At 41.4% G+C, this 26,827-nt stretch overlaps 1 protein-coding gene across 3 annotated transcripts in view; it reads right to left on the bottom strand.

Annotated features, from left to right (window-relative positions):
* SEPTIN8 (septin 8) overlaps positions 1-26,827 on the bottom strand; it is a 93,071-nt gene that overhangs the window by 39,505 nt on the left and 26,739 nt on the right. For 2 of the 3 annotated variants that reach the window (XM_073651232.1, XM_073651234.1), the window contains exons 2-8: positions 23,459-23,573; positions 19,331-19,526; positions 13,807-13,993; positions 8,768-8,929; positions 5,544-5,640; positions 1,957-2,125; positions 1,024-1,156 (exon numbers count right to left, since the gene is read on the bottom strand). In XM_073651232.1, coding sequence (XP_073507333.1) covers positions 1,024-1,156; positions 1,957-2,125; positions 5,544-5,640; positions 8,768-8,929; positions 13,807-13,993; positions 19,331-19,526; positions 23,459-23,573 — 1,059 coding nt within the window. The remainder of the gene's footprint in view (positions 1-1,023; positions 1,157-1,956; positions 2,126-5,543; positions 5,641-8,767; positions 8,930-13,806; positions 13,994-19,330; positions 19,527-23,458; positions 23,574-26,827) is intronic. The other variant, XM_073651233.1, reaches the window with a different exon arrangement.

Raw genomic sequence — 26,827 nt, 5'->3', positions numbered from 1 at the left:
GTTTGGGTCAGACGAGCCGCCGGCCAGTCTGAGCATTGAAATATGATCATAATCTGTGTTATTCTGCCATCTGACTGCACCCTTAAGAGAACTGGTAGATCTGCAGCATAAAACAGTGATTTTATCAAAACTGCAGCAAGCAATCGTGTGACATCACTGGAATCAGGGTTTCTGTCTCTACATCATGCTGCTCTCAGATGGGGTGGCAAAAACTTACTGACAGATTCCCTTTAACCTCCATTTTTTATTTTTAACAATAATGGCATTAGATTGACAGAAAATAAAATAATTAAAGGCTGTCCACTACTCGGACAACCACTTCTGAATCCTTAGGTTTCACCCAGTAAAATAATACTTATACTCCCCACCGGTACCAGCGCTGACCCGGCGTTGTTGGCAGTGGCTAGTGTGATCCCCATGAGATCCAGGGCCAACACCGCTGGAGCAGCACCAAAGGCGAGTATAAGTGTTATTTTACTGGGTGAAACAGGGATCCAGAAGGGGGTTGTCCAAGTAGTGTTTAACATTTCTAAACTTTTTGAAAATTCCTATGACCGCTAATAAATTAATTGTACAATATTAATAAAATATATATATATATATATATATATATATATATATATATATATATATATATATATATATATATATATATATATATATATATATATATATATATTTATTTTGAAGCTAAAGTGGGTACATTTCTACCGACTGACTCTAATAACAACCATTACACTAAGTGCAGGACTACCTGAGGATTGATAATACCATGATCCTTTTATGGTTGATGCCCTTTTGCACTCGTACGGATCTATTCTCATTGTGGTCACTCAGAAACAAGTGTAACATGAAAATGGCTCTTTACACATTTCCCCGCAGTCAGGAACAAGAAGTTCTCTTTTTCTCTCTAAATCTTTTACTATTTAATTTCCTTAATCCGTCCACTAAATGTCTACATTAGAGTATTGCCTTCATACATGTTGTACCTATAAGGATGTAAGTAGTAAGACAGTCACCAACCTCTCGCTCCTTCTCCTTTAGTTCTGCCTCCGTTTCCTTGACTCTGTTCACAAACATCTGCCGCATTTCTTCCTCTTTCCGATGCAGGTCCTCAAGAAATTCTTTCCTTTTGGCTTCATAAGTCTCTTGAAGACTAACCACAGCAGACAGAACAGTATTTCATGTGACTGTGGTTTGTAAAGCCTCATTAACGTCATATATTGCTATACTAAAACGCTGCCTGACACGAGACTGGCGCTGTGACCGTTCACATGGCAGCACCCATGCAGTTACTCGCAGATCTCTAAGAACCAACTAGATCACTGCACAAATTCTGCTAACTAAAGAGCAGCTGTCACCGGGGCAAAAGTCAACACTTAATGCTCTCACTTTATTTCTACCGCTTCCCTGAGTATTGAGGGTTTTTTCTTAAATCCACCATATGTAAATATCACTAACATTAGTCTCATTTTAATGGTTTTTACCAAAGGGGTGTGGCTCACAGGATTTTATGGGAGTGGCTTTAGTCTGATCTGCATTATTACCCTGTGAGCAAGGCCCCCTTGGTAAAGACTAACATTTTACACTGAATAATAAGGTCCATATCTCTAAAACAAAATGGCGGATTAAAAACCCACCCACAAACACACCCACCCACAAAACAAACACACCCACCCACCCACAAAACAAACACACCCACCCACCCACAAAACAAACACACCCACCCACCCACAAAACAAACACACCCACCCACCCACAAAACAAACACACCCACCCACCCACAAAACAAACACACCCAACAAGCCAGAATTCTTCAGGAACCAGAAGGAATAAAATAACAGCAAACATTGCCACTATTGACCCGGTCACAGGTCCCCTTGAAACACAATATGGAGACGTAATATATTGAAACTGGCCACTACTTGTGATACTCGAGACTTCCCCCATACCAACCTGAATGGCTGACTGTCGGGGTCTGTGTCTTTAAATCCCATCTCTTCTAGCTTGCAGCGTCTGTACAGCTCATAGTGACGAGTGTGTGTCTGCTCTCTCAGGTCCTCCATGTTCACCCGGATCAGCATTTCTCTCAGTTTTACAAAGTCACAGTGGCTCTCATTTTCGACTATAGATCAACAGAAAAGAGATTTTACTATTTCTACCAATAACCTTCACCAAAAAGAGAAGCAAAGATGCAATGAAATATATCTGAGAAGTTCCAGCTTATATTATGGTAGAAGGATTTTATTTTTTAAAGACGACCTGTCACTTGCTCAAAATAATTTGAATTAAATCTGAGACCGCTAAATCAGATGCTGAGTGGTGATTGGGAGCGTCAGGAGGGGTGAAAGTGCACGCCCCCACAGAAGACTATGAAGAAACGACTAGTTAAACTGCAAGCAGAGATTTCACATAGTGCTCTCCGGAAAAAACAAAATGGGAATATTTCTGCAATGGAGTGACGCAGCACAAACCGAAGAGGAGAGGCCAAATTAGGGGAACTCAGGGATTTTTACAAGGTTTTTAACACCATTGATTGGAGCAAATGGCAGATCCCCCGTAATTATTATTTTAACTGACAATACTATATGAGTATAACACATGAACACCTACATGATACAAGTATATTATAGTTTTTGTATATTTATTCCATACTTAAGACACTGCTATTTGTCCAATATTTCTACAACCACATACATGGAAAGAGTGGGTTATAACTAAAAAGTGGCCATGGATATCAGACAATGCCATTTCTTTCAGAAACATTTTTGGTTGTTTTAATTTTTGCTTTTAGTCCAAATGTTAAAAGAAAGGAAATGTGTCAACAGGTTTTTGCGTTGTAATCCGAGTGGTGCATGATGTAGGGGCAGAGAGCATGATGCCAGCGATATATCACTTACTGGACTGCATGATGCAGTTTGATACAATCCCTGTTTTCTCTGCTGGAGATGTAACAGTGCTCAGAATGCTGAGCTGTGTATAACCCCGCCCACATCACTGATTGGTAGCTTGCGAACAGTGTACACATGAAGCAGCCAATCAGTGGTGGGTTACACAGATTAGCCTGGCTGCCAAGCACAGAGACATCTAGTCCTGCAGTGAATCTCCTGTTGATAAAACACTGATTGTATTGAAACTACTATTACAAGTGTCACATCCCTAGAATCAAGGCTATCTGCTTCTCTCAGATTAAGTAGCAAAAACCTGCTGACAGATTCCCTTTAATGATGCATGGGTTTTATCACAGATTAATTCAAGAGAATATCGACCAAAGAGTATAACTATTCTGGATAGATTGTAAGCCTCCGAGGGCAGGATCCTCTCCCCCTCTGTATCAGTCTGCACTTAGACTTTAATTCAATTTATGTACATACTACGTATGGAATCTCTTTTCATATATACAGCACCATGGTATTAGTGGTGCGGTAAAAATAAATAATATGGTCAGTAAATGTTAATTCACCTTTATATTATACATTCATAACCCCACTAGCCAACATGAAATATACAGTTAGGTCCAGAAATATTTGGACAGTGACTCAAGTTTTGTCATTTTAGCTGTTTACCAAAACATATTCAAGATACAGTTATATAATCAATATGGGCTGGAAGTACAGACTCTCAGCTTTCGACCTCGCTCACATGAGCGTATAACACAGCCGACTGCAATCTGATGTTTTATCGCATAGCACTAGGACCAGTGTTTTACTATGGGGCTGTGCAGATTTGCTATTTTTTGTCATGCTGATTCAGCATGAGAAAAAAAAAAAAAAATTGCAGCATGCTTTGAGTGGCTCCGCAAATCAGACCACGAGCGCCCATTCAAGTCTATGGGTGTGTGTGAAACATTGGACTGCACACAGATGTCATCCGAGTGCAGTCCAACATCCTCGGACTGACAATGGAGAAATTTAGCGTTCTGTCCTCTCACCTGTGCCCTGATTCTCTCATGCGAGAGCATTGGCTCGCACTAAGATGACACTGTGATCAGAGTTTGAGCCGAGTGTTATTGGCATAATTGGCCTGATTCGCTCGCATGAGAGAATCTACGACCGTCTAACCGTAGCCTTAATTTGAGAGTATTCACATCCTAACTGGAGTAAGTGTTTAGGGATTACAGCTCTTTAATATGTAGCTGCCTCTTTTTAAAAGGGACCAAAAGGTAATCAGACCGTTATCTCAAAGCTCTTTAATGGTCTGCATGGACTATTCCATCATTAATTAAGCATGTAAAAGCTCTGGGGTTAATTCTATGTGCGGCATTGGCATTTCGAAGCTGCTGCTATGAACCCACAACATGAAGACAAAGCAGCTCTCAATGGAAATGAAACAGACCATCACTAGGCTGAAAAAAAGAAGAAATCCATCAGAGAGATGGAAGAAATGTTAGGAGTGGCCAAATCAGCATTTTAGTACATTCTGCAAATAAAAAACACATTGGTGAGTTTGGGAACTGCTGTAATGTCTGTATACTCTTTTCCTTCCTCCCCTGCCCAGGAGCTGTGGTATGATCAGACCATGTTCTTGACTTTAGACACAGCCATTACACAGTACACAGCAGGGGCACATTTATAAGATTATCTCAGCGTAAGAACAGGTTTTTTTAAGCACATCCAATTGTGTTATTCATCCAAGTTATTATTCCAAGATGTATTAAGTAAAATCAACTTTGTTCGTGGGAAAACCCTGTTAAGGAAAAAAAGTGTAATATTCTGCAATGGCTCAGTCAATCACTAGATCTCAACCCCGTCGATCATGTATATCACATGCTTAACACAAACGGTAAAAGGGGTATTCCCATTTTCCCCCCATTCTCCAAGATCATTCCAATATGTAGTAGGTGTAATAATATCAGCAAATACCTCCAATTAGAAATGTAGTATAGTTCTTCTCATTAGCTATGTCACTTACTCCATTTGCAGTGCATGAGATAGGTGCTCTTATTTTTTTTTAACTGAAATGTCACCATCACTAATTTTGCTATGATTCTAATTGGTGCGCTGGCTACATTTTTAACCCTCTATTGGAGGTATGGTAATCACCTGGGAGGCTTGGTACCCTTAAATCTCTTTAGATGGTGTTGATTTATTTTTTTCCATATATTATGTATTTTTAACAATGTGCCATTCTGAACTAGCCCTATTAATGAAATGGAATAAATTAGAAGCTGCTGCTTCCAAGCCTTTGTGCAATGTCATTAGTTTTTGGTCTTTAAAAGACCCATCTATTATGTGACACCCCCACCCCTTTTATAAAAAAAGATTGTCAAACACAATTTAAAGAGTAATGCCATTTTGTATTTCAGTGACTTGATCACTAAGGCCTGTGACAGGATGTAATAGGATGTGCCTTGGGTGACATCCCTTTCTAATCACCCAATCAGCAGTTAAGTGATCAAGAAACAAGATGTCATCACATCCTTTCCCGCCACCCAGTACATTTGTTTATTTTTTTTTTTTAAAGGTCGCACAACTCCTTTAACAAGGAGTTAGTTAAGGCAATATTAGACTGATAAACTAATGAAAACATAACTGGTTACATACCTTGTACAACGCCCCATGGGTACTGTCTGGCTCTAACCAGCTTATTCCCAACTTTTACCTCCTCTGTGCTCCCCACTACTGCAAACGGAAGGTGAGCCTAAGAACCCAAAAGGAAAAATTAGATTTCCATGAGTGAGCAGTAAATTAGCAGTGCCAGTGCCTTTCTAAGCAGTCTACATGGGCATGTAGGTCATAGAAAGAGGAATACAATAATACCTTGATATCTGCAATCTGATGTCTTGTTCCAGAGAAATCTACATTTTTCTTGTATGTAAATGGCCGGTTAAGATCTATAGGTGGGACACAGCTCTCCTTGAGAATTTCCTTCCAGGGCTTATTTTACATGAACGGGGCAGTTACTAGTGTGAGACATGTAGATCAGAAGAGCAGACTGTCGGTCATTGTATGTCTCATACTGGTAACTCCCCTTTTCATTTAAAATAAGCTCTGGAGGCAGATTCTCAGGGAGATCAGTATCCGACCCAAAGACCTTAACAGCTCATTTATATATTAAGAAAAATGTGGATTTCTGTGGAATAAAACATTGGATCGCAGATATCAAGGTATCATTTTATTAAATTTTCTATGACCAGTGTGTCCAAATATATACGTCTTAGGAGGATTGATCCTACTGACAGATTCCCTTTAAATAATGTTAGAATTATCAATTGGTTCCGCCCCAAAGAAATAAGAGACGCACAATAAGGCTGTGTGCCCACGTAGCGTTTTTCAAGCGTTTATGCTGCGGAATTTCTGCAGCGGAAACGCTTGTGAAACGCTAGGTAATCCGCACCCCATGGTCCCCAAGGGGATTCCGCATGTTCTATGCACATGCTGCGGATTTTTAAGCAGCGTTTATGCTGCGTACAAAAATCCGCAGCATGTCATTTAATTTTGCGGAAGCGCAGCGGAACTCCCGCCATTGACTTGCATTGAGACGCATAGAAACCGCGACTGTACATTTGTACAAGCGGCTTCTATGTGTCTCTATGTGCGGATGGTACCCAGTTCTGGAGGAGAGGAGACTCTCATCCAGACCTGGGTACCATTGTACCTGTAAAAAAAGAATAAAATAACAAATAAAGTTTATACTCACCTTTCCGAAGGCTTCTCTCTGAATGGCAGTATCGCTTGAGGACCTGCGGTGACGTCACAGTCATGTGACCGCAGGCCCTTCACCGCACTGTCTCGCGATATGCCGGCAGCCGGGAACCAGACAGGAACGAGCGCTGCAGCTACGCCGGGGCATCGGGGGTGAGTATAGCTTTATTTGTTTTAATTTTTACGGTTCACACTGTATAAATCCATGCTGTTGTCAAGCACTTTCCAAGTGATGCTATCGCCTGGAAAGCGCTTGTCAATCTCCATGCGGAAACGCATGTGAATCCGCATGTGGATCCGCATGTATTCTGCAGGAAAAACGCATGCACAATCTGCATGTACAATCCGCATGTACAATCTGCATGCGTTTTTTCTGCCAGGGAGATGCAGAAATGCTGCAGAAATTTTCTGCTTCATTTCTGCATCATGGGCACATAGCCTAAAAGGTGTAGTAATTACCAATATACAGATAGCTTTTCATACTACTGCACAGAAACCTTCCACAGAGTGCTTACCTATGCTCACACTTCAAAATATAAAAAGTGGCTATGTGGAGATGGGCCAATAGTAATAACATTTGTAATATAGGTTGCCTAAATCAGGAATTACCTATTATCTGCAAATACTATACCAGAAGTGTAAGTGGTATTTCTTGGAAACTTTCCTTTCATTTCAGGGGAAAAAAAAGGTATTTGCATAAACATTACCAATAGATGGTGCCAGAGAGCTGTAGGAGAAATGTACTGGAGTCTGTGATACTCCACCTTACAAGGAGAAGATACACAGCTAAGAAAGTCCACCACTGGGGGAATTGTCAGGCGTGGAATATCGTATTTGGACTAAATCAAGTTATTAATCAACTATTTAAAGTCCAAGCTTCACATTTCTGTTGGGCAAGTGCTGTGATGAAGACCCTGTATGCGTCCCTACACACACAACTGTCATGTATGGAGACGATATTGGTGTATCGGAGGCACTGAACACACACACTTGGTGACAAAGCTGCACCTGAGAGAAATCATGGAGATATGTGGTCATCACACTCTCTAATTTAGGCTCAGACATTTTCAGATCTCAAATATTTGCTTAAAGAATGAATGAACTTTCAAAAGATATTTCATGCCATAATGACCAGTGCAAAGCGTGGGATGCCAGCGCAGCCCAGGCCACAGCAGGTATTGTGCATCTAAACTAAAAAGCACCCCCTTTATAAACTATTAATGCCCTATTAATAACCCTTTAAAAAGTAAATGGCACCTTTGTGCCATCCCATGCAAAAAAAAGTTTATACTAAGATAATCTGAGCATGCAGCACAGGAGTGGGGATGCCAACGTTGTCTAAGCCGTAGGCCTACAGAAACTTGGCACCTACAAGATTGAGAGTGGTGGGGCAGGAAGCCTGTGGCTCCCTGCTCTACCATGGGATTCAATGGTATATAGTTCTAAGTGGTGCATGAGCACTTGGGGTACAATATGTCAAAAGTAAGAAAAAGAAATGTAGAAACTGTGTGTGCACCCAGTGCAAACGCCCCTGTGGCTTTCCCCCATGCTACATCACTGTTAAGTTTTGATCAAAGGTGGTCCATGACTGCGACCCCCACTGATTTCTAAAACGCAGAGACAGAAGGGATTAGCTGCGCGTCTCCTTAGACAGGCGAGGTTAGTTGAAGACTGTTTTGAAGATTATCTATGTCTTGTGACAAGGTTTTTGGAAGCACCAATATTCTTTAGGGGTCTTATTACTTAATAGCACATTGCCATTAGGTACATTACTACTGGTATGCAACAAGCATAGGAGCCATACGGAGTTAACAAAAGAGCGGAATCCTGACAGTGTGCATATTGCAGTTAGGATTCAGCAATCTGCAGTGAGAGAGGCACTGCACAAATTTAAGTTTAGCCCAGAATATCCCTTTACCTTCATACACAATGAACAAGACAATTCACCTCAGGTGTAAACACAGAACCTTCAGGATCATAATAAATGGATGGATGGATGGATGGATGGATGGATAAAATGAAAGAGTCACTTGATGTTCATCACATCCAGGTATGACATCTGTCATTATGACAAGTGCATTGTTCATCACATACAGGATGTTTTTCATTATACCATTACTTACGTTCATCACAGAGTTAATCTCTGCCACAGCATCATCATCGGTTGGAAACTGGTAGATCTGGACACCATTGCTGACCAACTCGCTCATGATTTTGATCTTGAACTTGTGGAGCTCACTTTTGGAAATGGTGTCAGCTTTAGCGATTATCGGAATGATATTAACCTGGAGGAGAGACAGAAGATTGGTAACGGTGGTTTTATTGAAGAGACCTGGGAGCTAGGAAACAAAGTTCAGACTTTTTGCCACCTTTTACTGTTGACGTGCCACACTGGAAGATTTCTATTGTTGGAGGATCTGAGCAATGCGAGTTTTGGCGTTTATTACTATCACTTATATAGAGCGTATACATAGGATTGAAGATAACTGCTGGAATGGAGGGTCAGACCTCTGATCAGTAGAATTGAAAGGGCTTTTCTGGTCCCTCAGATAGACCTGCACTCTACTGGATACAAGCGACTAGCGAGAGTCTGAGCTATTAGGCCCTAAAGAGCTAACAGTTATTTCAAATCCTAAGACTGGATTCACACATCTGTGGTCCAAGCATTGACTTGCCTCATGTTTCTGACCAGAACTCAACAGCCTCATATATGCCTATGAAGATGTTGAGTTTGGGTCAGAAGACCCGCATCCAGTGCATTCATCGCGGACTGGAAATGCAGCCTAAATATGTCAAAATACTTTAAAAGGTTAAAAGTCTTAAAGCAGAATTTCCATCTCAAACATCTGATAGAGGCAGGTCTCACTTCTGTCTCCAGAACATGGAGTCATGGAAATGGCTGCACAATAGAAGTGAACGCAGAGTGCTGTGAACATGCACAGCAACCTTTCCATTCATGGGTGGAGGAGTTTCTAGAGTTTTGGGTCCTAGAGGTGGGACTTGCAGGAGACATTTAGAGCATATCCATAAATGTCAAGGGTGGAAACACCCCCTTGAGCTGCTGACAAAGTTTGGGCAACTTATGATTGGTTGTTATGGGGAACACAGTTTTACAGTTTTGATAAAATGAGGCCCATATTGTTTTGACATAGATATCGCCCACCCTTTAGATTATTTCAGGTTTTGCTGCAGCACACTCAGCAGCGTTTCCCCAACAATTGCTTTAAAGAATAAAAAAAAGTCACATGGCTGGATGGTTAAATCAGCTGCCGGTCTAATAGATGGTTCTGTAGAGCCATGGGTTAGTCACGTGAAGATAATGTGATCAGATGTAGCCAGACAATATCTTAACATTGTAACAAAATCCACAAGAGTTCATGAAGAAGGCGAAATGTTATCAAGGGTGATGGGAAGCCACTTTTAGAATGGAAATGTTTCTCATAAGATATATTAAATGCAAATGTAATACAGCCTAATACAAGACAACAATTCTGGAGTAAATGGCTTTGAAAAGTAACAAAATTTGGGTGACATCTGTAGCTTTCACACTAGTTTTTCCCAACTCTGCCAAAATGGAAGGAGCTGAAACAGGACGGGGGCACGGTGGGGAAAGGGCAGGAGTGTAACACCACAGTTCGTCTAATTCATAGTGAGCTGTGGTGTTTCTTACACCGAAAATCTTACTCCAGTCAGGAAATGGGGCAAGATTTGTGGCGAGACACAAGCCACTTGTCAGATGTGCCCTATTCATTAAGAAGCCCGTGCGTTTGACTTCACTAAACTCTCTTATCAAGACTGGGAAGAAACGCCCAGTGTTTAGAATCAGGACCATAAAAACTGAAAGGTGATAAAATAATATTACTTTAAAAGCGTGAAGGTTTTTATCTAGGCTAGACCCACTATATATCAAGAGCCTCTCGTACAATATCCAGTTCATGCGTTATAACCTAACACCATGTCTGAGAAAAAAAAGGAAGACACTGACGATTTCGAGGAGCCAAACAGCCAATGTAACCAATATGCAGCTGCAGGTACTTACCTTTAGATTAAAGTCTTATTAAAAGGGGTTTATAGAAGAATAGAAGAACATGCTGCTTGCTTCCAGAAACTACATGACATCTGTATATGAGCTGTGTCTGGTATTGTGGTTCAGTTCTACTTTAAAGGGAACCTGTCATGTCTACACTGCCCCCATTGCTTTGTTAGTGAAGCAATGTGCATCACTAACAAGCTTTTTTCATTAAAGTTGTTGGTATTATAATGATTTTATAACCTTATATACACTTTGTCCTACCTTCATCGTTTGCAGTCATAGGGGTGTGATCCTCAGATTCAGTCATGGGCGAGGAATAGAGCGTCATAGTGCGTGCGCAGTGAAGCTGGTAATCACACAGCCTCACTGCGCAGGTGTCTGGACATGTACAAATGCGCATGAGCCCCACAATAATAGCGTTTGCCGAGAGCAGTATTCAAATACATGGGCAGCGCCAGCAGTGACTGAATGTGAGGGTCACACCCCCCTATGACTGAACAAGCAGGTATGATAAAGTATATCAAAGATTATAAAATCATTATAACACCACCAATTTTAAATGAAAAAAAACTTGTGTTAGTAATGCACATTGCATCACTAACAACGCTATGGGGGCAGTGTAGATAGTAGCTAGGATGTGACAGGTTCCCTTTAAAGGGGTGTGGGGCTTAGTTGAAATACCACACTCAACCAGAGCACAGCTGTGGTGCTGTTTTTTGGAAAAATGCAGCCATCTTCTTTTAATCCTATTGAACCCCTTTATTGCTGGCAGCTCCTGGAGTTTACAGAACTGTGCAGAAACTGACTCTTTTCTCTGAATACCGGCTATTACATTCCTGTGGCCTGATAAGTGGTTTGTACTAGTGATTTTATAGTTACTTACTGGATCTAATAAGAAGGCTTATAATATCTTTATATCTGCTTGGCTTTAGATCCTAATATGGCTCCATACAATGTAATGTGGGGTTAATTTAATGTAGATGAATATTATATTATGAACTAACGCTGCTAGTGCTACATTGTCTCCACAGTACATAATTGCAGAGCTCCCATCAGCAGAAGAACAGGGTAGGGGGCGCATTCATGTGAAATAAGGAATGGTTTAGAAGAGGACAAGTGAGAAGCCGCCCCATGCCAGCTGCTATCTAATGCTACAATGTTTCATTCTTTCTTGCACAATAAAAGCTTACTGTTATACTGTTTATCTTATGCATGCTTCCACTAGCCACCTCCTCACCCCAATACGTTGTGGATCTTAACACAAATTGGCCCAGATCTCAGTGTGGGTCAAATTAACAGTAGGAGACTTGGATAAATGTGTCACTCCGCCACAGAAGCTAAAGAATAACCCCAAAGTGAATAAACACTCATACAGTGCCAAAATGTCCTATCTCCTGCCTCTCTCCTTACTTCTGGGAACCATTAGGCTGGCCGTACACATCACAGTCAGCCCCCTCTTCTACCCCCTTTTTCCATGCACACTCACACTGAGCATGCATATGTTCTGAAAGGGGAGAGGGGAGTAAGTCACTGCCAGACATCTCTGAAAAAAAGGATTGCCAGCAAAATTCAACACTCAATTCTTCCCCTGGACATCTATAGGCAAACAGTTGAAAGTTAGAAAGTGCTAGGAGATTAGAGCACAGATGACTAGCACCTTCAGTTAAAGTCGACGTGTGGGGGCACAACACAGCAGAGCTATCAGTGCTATGAGAGGAGGAAAGCTGATATGTCTGTAATGTGACACAGCTAAACTCAGCTGCACTTTCCAATCATGCAGGTGGTTATACCAGGAGATCAGAGCTGTAGCCTTACAACTCACACACTGAGAAACCTAAGCTATTATGGGAGATTGTTTTTTTTCCTGTTGTGTTTCTGTTGGTTTATAATTGGGCAACTAATAAAGGGAGAATTACATGCCCCCAATCAAAACTATCTGATAACACTTACTTGGACCTAACGAAAAAGTTATCCCATTGGGTCCCAAATACTTAGTAATATCTTCGCAACGGAGAGGTAAAATTAAAAAAAAAAAAAAGTTTTATTCCACTCTGCAGCCACCATTACATAGTGTGTCCAGTACAACATGAAAATTATGGTGGAAGGTCATCTTTAACATAACTGTAGGAGGTATAAGTATAATGGTTCAAGCAGAACTTCAGGGAAACTTAATATTCACCCACCTAGCTTGACTGACAGGTCTTCGGTGATGCTCCTCACTGCAGAGCTCTCTCACTGTTCAGTACAAGCCGTTACACAAGTCTGATTAGTGCTAAGAGATCTATTTAATAATGCAGTTTGAATAGTAAAAAGCAGTGGCAGATCCACTTAAAAGCCTCAAATTGTAATCACTTCAAGCCAACATTAAGGGATATTAATCTAATGAAACATTATCTATTACTGAGTCGTTTGTCATTTTAACATCTAAGAGCAACATCAGAAGTGAGGTGTGGGTCGTCACAGCTGCCCGCTGAACATTTAATACACATTTCAGTAAATTATTAAGCAGCACTGACATTTAGATTAAACATTAAAAAGAAACATTTATTAAGCTTTTAGTTATTAACAGAACAGCTGTACAATATAGCCCATCCAGTCTCTCAGGCAATAAGGGCTAGGATACACTGCCATATAACAGATTCATGGTGCATGGCCTTTATGGTGCCCATGCACATTAGCTGAATGTTGGCCAAACAGTGTCAACCATTTAGTATATGGGGGTGCGCCTACTCTTAACATGCCTGGTACCGTAGAGTCCCATTCTTCATAGTGTGGTATACGGCAGTCGAGTTGCTGTTGATCAGTTTGTTATACCCTATCCAATATATTGGGTGTGGTCGTTAACATGGTTTTGACCATATAGCCTAAACGTTGACCCCAATTTGTAGCATATATGCAACCAATTTATTTCACCAGAGACATTTCCAAAAATATACTACAAGCACAGTAGTCACATCTATAAGGGACGTCACAGCCTTTAGGAAAGCTTCTTCTTTTTAAGACATTTGTGTTACTGAGAAAAAATTAAAAGACTTCCTCTCATTAGATAAATAGATATTAAAAAAAAGAAAAAAAAAAAAGAGAGGAAATGGATAAATAAATGCAAGGTGTCTAATTTTTCTATTGTACCTTACTGTCCAGCTTCTTCATCGTCACCAGATCCAGGGACTTCAGGGAGTGACCCGTCGGGGTGATAAAGTATAGGCAGACGTGTATCCTGGAGTCATGAAAGTTGAATAGGGAACGTCGAATTTTCAGTTCTTCTTGTAGATAATTCTCAAACTGAGTATCAATGTAGTCAACGACTGACCTGTAACTGCACAAAAATACCATGTAAATGGTGGTTACTCTACCAGCACAGAAAGTGACAGAATTAGGGTACAAGAGTCCACTGAAAAAGATGAGTTGTTGTCATTTGGCACAACAAAAGCCACAAGTCCCAAGCGGTGGAGTGGGCCAGATTGTGGACAAAGCCACATCTGTCCTCTGACCAGAAGCACTCAGTCGGAGCTGTCCTCCAGAGGCGTGACAGGAGTAAGAAGGGCAGCCGGCACACGCGTGGACGAGTTCAGCCAAGGTTGTGTTTTGAAGGAACACAGTGGTGTTGAAAGATGAAAGTGTCACAAAACGCTGCAAGGACAAACTGCAGTTTTCTAAGCTATGTTAATTTCATATCAGTTATACTGTCCTTTATTTAACCCTATTACGATAAACGTATGGTCGACAGGACACCCACTGATCACAAGACAAGTCCCCCAAAGCCCCTTGTGTTACTGAATCATTAGTATGTGTGACCACTGCCCCAGTAACAATCTATAGTTCTATAGCATAAATCTGCTCCCTGCAATTGTAACTTCCCTAAGGCGGTCATTTACAAAATGTACTAAAATCTATATCGTTCAAAGCATAGCTCCAGTCACGAGTACAGCCACGAAGTAGAAGAAGTCAAGAAAGCAGGCGATCCGGCTGCGGGTAACACTACAATGCCGGAAGCCTCTTCTGCCAAGCTCCTCTGGCGTCATACAGAAGCCAGGGAGACCGGACCCCTCATGTTCTCCTCGTGGCTGCATCGATCATCGTTACTTTTGAGCCTCTGGCGAGAGACATACTCTCAGAGGAATGCTCTCCATAACATGCAAGCTAGCATGCCTCAGTGATGTCACCACCTGCATTCTTAGAATCGGCTAAATATAGGCTTTCTAGCCATCATATGGCTCCATCGTTGTACATTTTTGCACTCTGAATAATGATTAAAACGGCTTGTGATGGAATATCTATTTTTTGGAGAATATGTAGTTCCAATATTTTCTGCCTCCCAAGACCGTTTTGTTTAATTGAGCAAGGCATGGAAATCAGCAGAGTGTTCTATTAAATGGATCAGCCAACAGATATGACCATATAATCTTCAGATCTTACACCTGATCAGGCTGGTGTACTCATATCAGAATAGCAGCTTTATCCTTTTTGAAAGTTTGACCTCAATCCTCGCTCAGCTAGCCTGATTAACAGCTCCTCATTGTCTGTCATTCCTCCCTGCAGCTGCTGAATATTTTCACCCACCTACCTTGATTGACTACTTCTCAAGTGTCCCTTCTGCTGCGGAGATCTCACAATGTTCAGTACAAGCGGCAGCTGTCAGACAGGCTGGGAGGGATGAGATGGAACACACTTGAAACTCCTAAAATAATCCTTATATTATAAAGGATTATACAGCCACTTACATTTCAAAATAAATCTACCAGCCTCATCAGGTAAGAGATGTTTTTAATAATGTATACAGTTTGTACTGTGACATGTGGAGGCACACCAGATTTAAAATGTGATGGCCCATGAAGTTAATACCTTGACATATGCCACATTAGGCCATGTGGACATCATAAAAAAAAAAAAAAAAAAAAAAAGAGTCACCTTCATCCAGGACCCCAATTAGCTAGAGACGTGCTGAGGAGTATTTCCCATTCTAGCATCTCCAACCATCCTTGTATCACTAAAAAGGTCATTGATGTAAAAGGTAAAAGGCTGGCCATGGCCTCCCCCCCAAAAATAAGCAATTTCCAGAGATGTTGGGAGCGAGACCTGCAGTAATCAGCTGATCACACAAGGGACCACAATCTGCAAGGAATTGTCTCTAATTTCTATTAATCAAATCCATCTAATCCTAGAGCAACACCCTGATACCAGTGATGTGTCACTAACTGGGCTGCTTGCTGTAGTTTTGATAATATCCTGCTGATAAATGAGTCATTGTATCACTACAGCACTAGTAAATCCGTTTGCATCATATATATATTCATGAGCTCTGTATAACCCCCAGCCCATCACTGGATTGGCAGCCTTCTGTGTACACTGTGTATAAGCAGAAAGCTGTCAATTAGCGGTATGGGTGCATTTATACAGAGCGCAGCATTCAGAGAACTGCTAGATCTGCAGCAGATAAAACAGGGATTTTATCAAAACGACAGCAGCAGCTCCCAGTTAGCCATACATCACTGCAATCAGTGTCTCTGTTCCTGCATAATGCTGGGTAGGAGGGGTAGCAAAAACCTGGCGACAGATTCTGTTTAATACAGTCTTATATACAATTTATGACTAGAAATAATAGAAAAAAAAAATAGCAAAATAGATCAGTGACTTAAATGTACGATGTATTATGGGACAGGTCCTCTGATGAACACTGATCTGCTCCTGTGATCACATAACACCTGTGCTGATTCCTATCAAACTCACGGTTATTATAAGGGCAATGGGTGGCAATGTTTTCAATCACCCAGGGGTGGCGATCTCATGAGATCACCATATCACAGAAATCACCATATCACAGAAACTTCAGTTTCTCAGTCTGTAACATCAAGTAAGTCATTTCATGTATGCTAAAGCACTTTCCAAAAATGTTATAGTTAAGTTCTCCTTTAAAAGCCTCTTGAACTGCTGCCTAGCCCAACATGGAGGCAGTGAACACGCTCTACAGCGGACGGTCCAATTTACAGTAAATGCTCACTTCACCACACTGTCTACACTATGCCTCCTGGCGCTGTCACGTCAGCTTGACAGCAGATTTATATGTACGTGTGCACTCCAAGCTGTTAATAAAAGGAAAAAATACACAGACTTCTCACCAATGCCAAGAGTTACTGGAAAGTGTGTGATATAGACGGGATCCATGATTGATGAAGCTGCTGTCGCCTGATCATGTATTTCTGAAGAGGATGCTCCTCAATTACCTTAATTATAGGCTACGCCAGTAACATGAGATATAGCTGTGTATGGAGGAGTCATCTGGTTGTTAGACCTATATTATGAAGCAACAGAGAGTCCAAAGTCATGACGTACCAATAATTATTTTGAGTGGTCTTCACTCAAATGCTCCTGTAGGGAGTATTTAAAGGGGTTGTCCGGTGTCACTGTGTGGACTGCAGACTTGAATCCCCCCAGCACATTCACTGTGTGCTGCATGGATTCACCAGTGTCTGAGCCAGGAATGGCGGTGATGTATGTAATATGCATACTCCTGGGCAGAAGTGGTCTAGTTGGCGTGGCCTTGCTCAGTACAAGTGCATGGAGCGAGGCTGGGCCCACTAGACGGTCACACCCTCGCTCCATACACTTGTATGGAGCAAAGCTGCATCCACTAGACTGCTACTGCAGACTTTTCATTTTAGACTGGACAACCCCTTTAATGTTCCAATGTCCAGATCAACAGATATTCTGCACAGATATCTCATGTAAGAGCTAACCAAGCTTTCCTACAATTCAGAAGGACACATCTACCTAGAAATATAAGGGTAACATCGCATGGAATAGGTGCTCCGTGTGGCCAAAAGCCATGCCCTCCCGTGAGTGCAAGAGTTTGCAGTAACACAGAGGTATTGACTCTGAAGTCGTGCGCTCATTTGCTCCCTGCTAGAGGGCCTGGTCTTCATCAACCTGCAGCAGCATGGTTACACCTATCCTAAGAGAGGGGATATAGAAATAAGGGGAATTAGGGGAAACAGCCCTGGTGGGAACAGCAATAATTGGTCATTAGTTAGAACCTCTTCTGGGAAAGCTGAGAAATATCGAACTGAAAATGGAAGAGATTTAGCTTTTTAACGGGAAATGGTCCCATGGCTTGTGTGGTCTGTACCAGGAGCAGCCTGAATCAGACAAACATGGACGTTTTATGCTTAGAAAAACATAAATAATCCCAAAAAATTTTTTAGCCCAAAAATTTCAAGAGTACTTCCATATAAAGCATTATAAACCGATAAACGACTTGGAAGATTAGCGCCAGTATAATAGAACATGGAGTTTTTATTGACATCTACTTAAAATACAACATAAAATGTTGTTCCCACTTTTTATGTATTTTATGTTGTATTTTAAGTATATGTCAATAAAAACTCCATGTTTTATTATACTAGTGTCCTCACCCGCTCAGGTCCCTCCCTGTGTGATGTGTCGGTCTGGATGAGGAGAACGCAGCAGGGACCTGCCTCTTGGACTAGTCAGCTCCCAATTTTAAACTGTTTTTCAATGAAAGGTTGCAGCATCTGAGGGTAAAATGTATTGTTTGTAAAGCCGGAGCTGGTCTCGGATTCATGCTGCCCGTGGTTTGGGCAGGAGGGAACATGTAACAAGCACTCTTTAAATCTTGAGAAAAAATATCTACAGTTTAAACCCTCTTATGAGCAATGCAGTGTTCTGAACATGTCCAAAGCCACCATGAAGGAAAGCATCAGAAGACAGCGCTCTATAATTAGGCTGTCACATCTGCATATATAAAGCCTCACAACAAAGCACTGATTTTAAAAAGTGTACAACATGGCGCCTGGTTCAAACATGCTTGTAAATGGTTTTTAAATTTTGTACATGAATTTCAGAAATCACATAGAGAAACCTAAGAAATAAATAAATAAATAAATAAAAAGAAGTAAAATAATTTGCATGTAGACTTTAAAGTAGCAAAAGGCCAGGCTTTTTATAGAAAAAACTCACAGCAAAACAATTTGTTTGAAATTAGCCAAAAGAAAAGCAACACCCCATAATAAGTCCCTATAAGACATTGCGCCACATAAGATTATGGCAGTAAAGCCTTGGTCTTGCTTCATCATCTGTGATCACTCAGCAGAGTATCCATAGACATTTGGCTGCCCTCATGTAACTGGGGCGTTACAATAATCCTCTGTGCTGCTGATCATCAGGCTTGTCACAGGGTTATCTATAGGTTTATTATGCATGTCAGGGGCCAAAGCTTTTTCATTTGAAAGTGCATTGATGCATAATTACCAGCACATACAGGCAGTGATGTCATGTACGGTCATCATTCCATCAATTGAAGGATTGGTGTGGGATTTCCCCCGAGGTCACGGTGTTGGGAGGTTCTTCACAATTTCTATGACATGGTGCTGCACCAGTAGAGCCCAGATTTGTAATAGTTCTTAACATAGGTGCAGGACCTTGTACAAACAGATAACCGCTTTAAAAGCACTTCTTTCTCTAAAAGCAAGTTTACCTGGAGATCCTCTTCGGCATGAACAAGGCAGTGCCACAACACCAGCTCTCACATGATAACTGCCAGAGACGGCAGTGGATGATTGTGGCACAACCCGATTAGCGCGAGATTGCTGCCCACACAAGAACCAGAAGAATAAGTATAGCACGTGGTAATGCTTGCCTGTCATCTTTGTTGATCTGGTCTCCAAACCCGACAGTGTCCACAATTGTCAGTTTCAGGTGCACGCTGCTCTCTAGAAGCTCGTATGTTCGGGGTCTTAATCGCACGCCATTCTCATAATGGCTGGCCTCTTCGGTTTCAAATGTTGTGTTAAAGAGCGTGTTCATTAACGTAGACTTTCCAATCCCAGTCTCACCTAGACAATAAATCAGACCATCACATTAATGGGGTGCACAGAACGAATCTCTGATACCATTGGAACAATAGGGGCAAGTTCACTGCACGGAGTTATGGTGCAGAGGGCACTAGGGAATGGCCGACAATTAACTCATTTTTTTCTCTTTGTTATTTAAATCAAAAGATTTTAACAGACTTTACTAGAAGTGATACAACTATACACAAGAGATCAAAGATGTAACTTAGTACTGAGTATGGGTAACTAAGAACAGTAGTGTTTTCATTTTAAGCCTAGTCAGCCATATTCCATGAGCAAGCCTTGTCTGTATTAGTACATGGACCAGTCTAAGGTGCGGCGGAACTGAGATATTTAGAAGGCAATGGTTAAGTTGGCAGGCAGTTGGTTAAACTCCGACGGGGCAGTACAGGATTTCCAAAGCATCCCTTATCTTACAGGACATTATTACACATGCAATGATTAGACTTATACTGCTTCTGTCAGAATGGCTCTTCATCTTCAGTGCTGGTCTGTGACTAAAGACATTTACAAAAGAGGAGGAAGTGGATTGGCTGCTCTCACTGGGCTACATTCACACTTCCCTTAGCATTTCCAGTTTGTCTGTACCATTTTGAGGAAGAGAAAAAAAAACGGAATAAAGTCAAAATTGGATTAGTTACATAACTGTTATAAAACAGAAGTCAAGAGACCCCAATGATTATTGTAGTGTCTGTCTGGGCTCCATAAGGTGGTTATTTTTTTTTTTAGCTCTTAAAAAGATGGACACATCCCAGATTGATCCCATAATAATCAGAGGGATCCTTCCATTTATCTATTACTCAAAAAGGAACAGAAACAATATCTGAACAGAAGTGTGAACATAGCCTAACTTTCTGAAAGTGGAATAGATCAACTGTAGATCATTAAGGAGGTCACCTAACAGATCAATGCAGCTCCCTTACACTTGTAAATGTGGCCCCCCATCAGCCTCGGGGAATCAACATCCAGAAGGGTGTCACGTGGCCACTGCAGCCAATCAGACGGAATGTGCAGGCTGAGGCGATCAGCAGCCTGCAGGGGTCAGGTGAAACCCCCTCCAGATGTTGACACCCCAAGACAAATGGGTGACACAGTAGTGAGAGCGGAGGAGCAGTGTTGGTATGGGAGAAGAGTATAGGATTTCTTTTTTTCCCCATATCTCACCCTGGGTCTAGTTACATTAACTTTTAAAGTAGGGGGAAAAACCCCTTTAAGCACTATACATGGAATAGGTAGAGAACTATGACCAGCACAATTTTATTGGCACTGCTGAGAAACACCGTTCTATGGGTGGATAGCACAACTTGCCATATCATACCATGGCCTCTGTTACAGGAGCCAGGCATCAGATCTTGATAACAACCTACATATTCTGCAGGTTTGGAGATAAAAATCAAGTCTAAATGAGCCTGTGAAAATAGCTTCAAGGAAATATTTCAGGCTTTATGAGATTTGTTTTGGGCAAGTCTTAAATAAAAAATATTCAGCACACATCAAACAGTCATATATCACAAAGTAGGAAAGACACAGAGCAATTGCATGCGAGTTACCTCAATGACCTGACATCCACATAGCAATCAGGCATTTACCAACATGTCTGACATATCTCAGGAAATGCCTTTGTTCTGCTGACAAGGAGATTCCCATCTCTGAAGGAGCCAAATATACAGGTTGGTTTTGCTAGTCTGCATTCCATGTCTTCTGCAGAGATCTTGTGTGAATACTAGCTCACCGCCGAGGTGATAGGGGCAACAATGTCTAAACACGGGCTCACTGCAATTCAAGATGCTCATAGACATCAGAGAAAAGTCATCTGTATTCACCAGAATTACATCCTTGACCTTCAGCTCCCATCAGACACCTACAGACAGCGATGTCAGACCAGCAACATGTTAAGGGACATTTATTGCATGTTATTGTCTGCGTGAAGAAAATGCCCCCTTCACATCCAATCTTATTATCCCATTGCAAGGATGATGAAAATTGAAGAAACATTGAAAATGGTATTGATAGGTGAGCAACAAGTATGGAAAAAAGTATGGCGCATGATCAGACTACACGGGATTGGTTTACCATTTGCTCTGTTATCATGGAGACTAATAGATTGGCATAGGAGCTGTAAACCTTACAACTTTTGTACTCTTTATTTTATTGCTCCGATACATGTAAAGTTTCCAAATGATTTTGCTTTGCACGGTCTATAGCCCTGCACAAAGTTCACTAGCTCCCGTAGATTGGCTGTGAAGATCCTCGGCACAGAAAGTAAGAGCACCTGCTTGGCTGGAGATGCAAACAAAGCAAATGAAGGATTCCAGCCGTTAGGATATAAAACGCCACCAATTTATTAGTACAGCTTAAAACGTTCCAGGTCCTTTAAAAACATGCATCAATGCAAATCCAACGCATTTCAGACCTGTCTTTATAACACTTGTATTGAGCGAGGCCGCAACTTCTAGTCGAACGCGCCCACTGCATGTCTCTAGACGGGGCATGGTCTCGCTCTATACAAGTGTATGAAGCGAGGCGGCGCCAACTGGCCGGGGTATGTACAACTAATACATACCCTCTGTTACGGGGTCTGAAACCGGTGAATCCCCGCAGCGCACAGTGTGTGTGCTGGGGGGCATCATAAGTCTGCAATCACACAGTGTGATTTTTGACCGGACAACCCCTTTAAGTCAACAGTCTACACAAAACAGAAAAGAAAAAATTCTATTTTTTATTATAGACCTGCAGGCTAGTCAATAAAGAACACCCGCTCTCCATTATTCTGGGCTGTGAGTGTACAAGGGCTGTGGAGTCGGAGTCGGTGCTCATTTTGGTGGAGTCGGAGTCGGTATAAAATGGACCGACTCCGAAAATATATAATAAATTGGGTACAGTAGTTCAATGCAGAATGTGCTGAATATTTTTTCATAGGAATTTGGGAAAGTTATGAAATGTCCTATAAATGCCTGTTCTATTCCTGATCTAAGGCTACATTCACACACAGAATTTTTGCTGCGTTTTTAGAGGATACGTTTTTCAGCTGCAAAAGCAGATCAGCTTTTTAAAAAACCGCATCACCTGAAAGGTTTTTGAGCTCATAGATAATGTTTTCAATAGCAAAAGCAGATTAGAAAAACGCCGCACAAACTGACATGCTCATTCTTTGTGAGGATCCGTTTTTGAGCCCAAAACTGGATCCTCAAAAAAGATGTGTCTGGATGTCTTATCTTGAAACCCATTGACTTTGCTGGGATGCCCAGAGTCACTGCATTTTACTGAAAAAAAAAGGATCCGCAAAAACGCTGTGTGTGAATCATGGCTCTGGCCAGCGAGGGGTAGGGGGGGCAGCTGCCCCTCCCTAGAAGCAGGGGCACGGACCTATCAAAACTCACTTGTATGCTGCAATGCTCCCGTCCTGCACCGGCTCCAGACTGCAGGGGGCAATCTCCTCTCCTCTGTCCTGTCTTCTGCTGTCTTCACCAGAGAGAGGAGAGGGAGGGGTGCCTGCCCTGCACAGGATCCGATTCCTGGGCTCCGAGCTGGAGAAAGTGAAAGTACTACTGCTCATCTCTGTCACAGGAAGGTAACTAATGCTAATATTGTAGGTGATTATTATGTGCGCTCTGTACAATGTGTGAACTATATGTGCGATATGTGCAATGTACTATTTGCTGTCTGTAGCTGTCCTCTGTATCACACTCTATCTATCTATCCATCCATCCATCCCTTCATCCCTCCATCCATCCATTTAAATATAAGCAATATATGTGGGAGTTGGAGTCGGAGTCAGTGTAAGGGAAATTGAGGAGTCGGAGTCGCAGGTTTGGCTCCACAGCCCTGTGTACAACAGCAGATGAAGACCACTAATATAATTACTGCGCGGATTAAAAAAAAAACAAAAAAAAACGCATTACTGTGTGACTTACCTACACACAGGATGTTGAAACAAAAACCTTGGGTAACCGATTTGCTAACAAGCTGATCTGGAAGGCTGTCAAATCCCACATGGCCACCAAGCGAGAGGCTGCGCTTCTCTTCATTCTGTCACAAGGTAGAAAATAATTATTGGCTAAGAATTAATGCATCCCAGACATAGTAATAATCAGTAGTTAAATATCTGACCATCCCAGAGATTTTGGTAGACACATCTAAAAACTTCTACTATATTAAAGAAGACCTGCCACTTGCTCAAAATAATAAGTTAAATATCTTGTAAAAATCTCAGAGCCCACCTGATTGTGCTGCTATTTTTCAGTTTTGCATTATGGTACTCCATTACAGAGAGATTCACATTTGTTGATTTTGGAATGCATATGTGAAATCTCTTTTTGCAGACCAACTGGGCTTTCCTTCTGTTTTCTCTGGGAGTGTGCGCTTTAACTCTTCCCGAGCTGTGACTGGCAGTGTCTGGGAGGAAGGGACGAAAGTGCACGGCCCAGAGAAAACTCTGAAGAAATGCCCAGTTGGTCTGCAAAAAGGAATTTCACATACTGTGCTCCTAAAGCAACAAATGTGAATATCTTTGCAAAGGAGTGATGTTGTGCAAGATGAAAAAGAGCAGCAGTAGGAGAGTCCAGGAATTTTTACAAGATATTTTTTTTAGCAAGTGACAGATCTTTAAATGAATTTATAGATGGAAATGTATATTACACACCTACCTTACAGAACATTCAGAGTGATAAACAGATAACATTTTACTCTCTGACATTCCAATCATCTTTTAAAGGCTTTGTGTGATTCTTTTCCCATCAAGGTTTGACCAAAAGAAGCCCAAACCCCTGGGACCCACATGATCATGAGAACAAGCACAACAGCCTTCATGATATACTAGACTCAACCACATGCAAGCTAGTTACCTCCATTATCAAGGTTGGTGGGGAATCGAAGTGTTGGCCATACAATGATCACTAAATGATGGCAAATCCAATCCAAGTGTAACCATCACAGACAACCCTCTAAACTGGTCACAGACAAAATCATTATTATTAAGCTGCCTACTGAGGAAAACATTGGAAGTAAAACTGATTGTATTAGTAATGTAATCTGACAGTATTACCACTAGATAGTTGTAGTGAAAATCATAGTTGAAAACACTATTGCTGCAACCCGGACAAAGGTATACCAAAAAGACATTCTTATAACAAATGGCGGACATTTGATATACATTACGAGAATTATCCAAAACATATGCTTAACACCAAAACATGGCATGAATGCAGCCCTAGAGGAGCCAATTTGTGCCCATTGCTATAGCAGATGGCCTGTTATAGATGACACTTGCCGTAGAATTATTCTAAACTGAATAGAAGGTAGGGATTATTTCCATTATTTTTCAGTTATCCCATCTCACAGATGTGGTCCGTCTTCCCACAGCCCTTTATAAACCATCTTGTGGAGGAGTGCTTTAATCAAAGTCTTTGCACTTCCCACATCCCTCCCTTCTTACCAGAATCAACTAATTAAGGTGGTTTTTATTCCGTGAATAGAGCTGTATCAGATTGTTGTTTTTTTTTTGCAGGACAACATGTATTTTTGAATGACGTCACCCATCTTACCAAAGGAGGCAGAAAAAAACCCCAAACAAACTAGTAGGATGAAAAAAATGCAATTCTATATTTTTGGGGTTTTATTTTTTTACAGAGTTCATTATATGGTAAAAAAATCACCTGGTAATAGGATTATCCAGGTCAGTATGCTTATGGCAATATCAAATTTGCACATGGATTGTTAAAAATAAACCCCCAAAGATATATCAAAAATGTTGGCTTTGGCTGCTGACATCTTCTGTTTATTGACAGCTGTGATAAAAATAATAAAAAAAAAGGTATGTAGTCACAGAGTGGACAAAGGCCACGCTGATCCCCTCCACTGTCAAAGAGCTTACAATGGGTATGTGACAAGAGAACGGATCCATGAAGCAAGAAGGTGGCAGGCTCTGGAAATACCCATTTTCTTTATGTGGATGGCAGGGGGTGAGTGTCATTCACTAGGGAAAGATATGGCACCAGGATGTACATCCGCAAGAATACAGGGCAGGACAGGCAGCATGATGACCCGGGCAATGTTTTGCTGGGAAACCATAAAGTCATTTATGTGGATGTTACTTTGGACCCTACTTTAAAATTGTTAAGTTGTAGCACATCCCTTTATTGTAAGAGACATTTAATAATGGCAGTGGCCTTTCAGCAGGATAGTGCGCCCTGCCAAACTGCATCTAGGAAACTTTAACTAGCTCAAGGTGGTGACCTGGCCTCAAAATTCCCCAGATCTCGCTCCGATTAAGCATCTGAGACAAGCTGGAAAAACAGGTGCCATCAAACTTACAAGGCTTGAAGAGCTTGTTTTTTATTTTTTCGGTCTTGCCTACTGTAAGAAGAATAAAATAAACTTTACACTGCAGCTTCAGTGCTGCCTCTCCGCCACTGCTCAAGTATTTGTTGACAGCCACAGCTTGCCGGATACCACAGAACTCCTATTATGGATGATGGCTGTATCTCTAACTAATGACTTTCTTAGTATTGTGGTACATTCACATCTGTGTATTATGATCCGTGATTCACAGATCGGCTGCGGCTCTCTGAAACTCAACAGCTTCAAAAGGCATATATGAGGTTATCAAGTTCGGGTCAGGAGACATAGAGCCAGTTAATGCATCCCGGTCTGTACTCCAACCGGATGTGTGAAGCCAGCATAACACTTATTTCCACTTTATGATGTACTCTTTCCAGGTTCCAAACATCACAGTGGTGCAATACTTACATCACAACTTCATCAACATCACTCTGAGCCCAGTGATTGACCGCAGTGGTCACATGTGCTACAGGGTTAGTGCTGCAGCAGGTCAACAAATACTGGGAGGCAGCTGCAGAGAGGCAATACTGGAGATGCTACTAGAGCTTATTTTATTATTCTTACAGAAAATCCCTTTTAAAGATCTGCCGCTAATGATAGTACAGACCGCCTCTAGAGTGTTTAAGTCCGGGTCTCGATGGGTCAGCTGTCTTGGCGGCACAAGGTTATGGCTGATCAGAGTATGCATCTCTCATTTCCCCTATACAATAGACCCTTAAAAGACACAATCATCACAAACTGCGATTTACCACTATAAGAAAATCCCTGAAGATACAAAATCTATGGGTTTAATTCTGAGGTATGATCATAACTAATTGGGATAGAATACAAATGGTTTGTAAGGGATTTAATTTCCCAAATAAATCTCCATAAACCTGAAAATAATCACAAAGCAAGATGTAGATAAAAAAAGAGAAGGAAACTGCTGTTTTATATGGTTATGC

The sequence above is a fragment of the Phyllobates terribilis genome, unplaced genomic scaffold, assembly GCF_046119375.1.
Source record: "Phyllobates terribilis strain yellow unplaced genomic scaffold, ASM4611937v1 Scaffold_11__3_contigs__length_659146591, whole genome shotgun sequence".
NCBI classification, from domain to species: domain Eukaryota; kingdom Metazoa; phylum Chordata; class Amphibia; order Anura; family Dendrobatidae; genus Phyllobates; species Phyllobates terribilis.
This window is presented reverse-complemented; position numbering and strand designations above follow the sequence as displayed.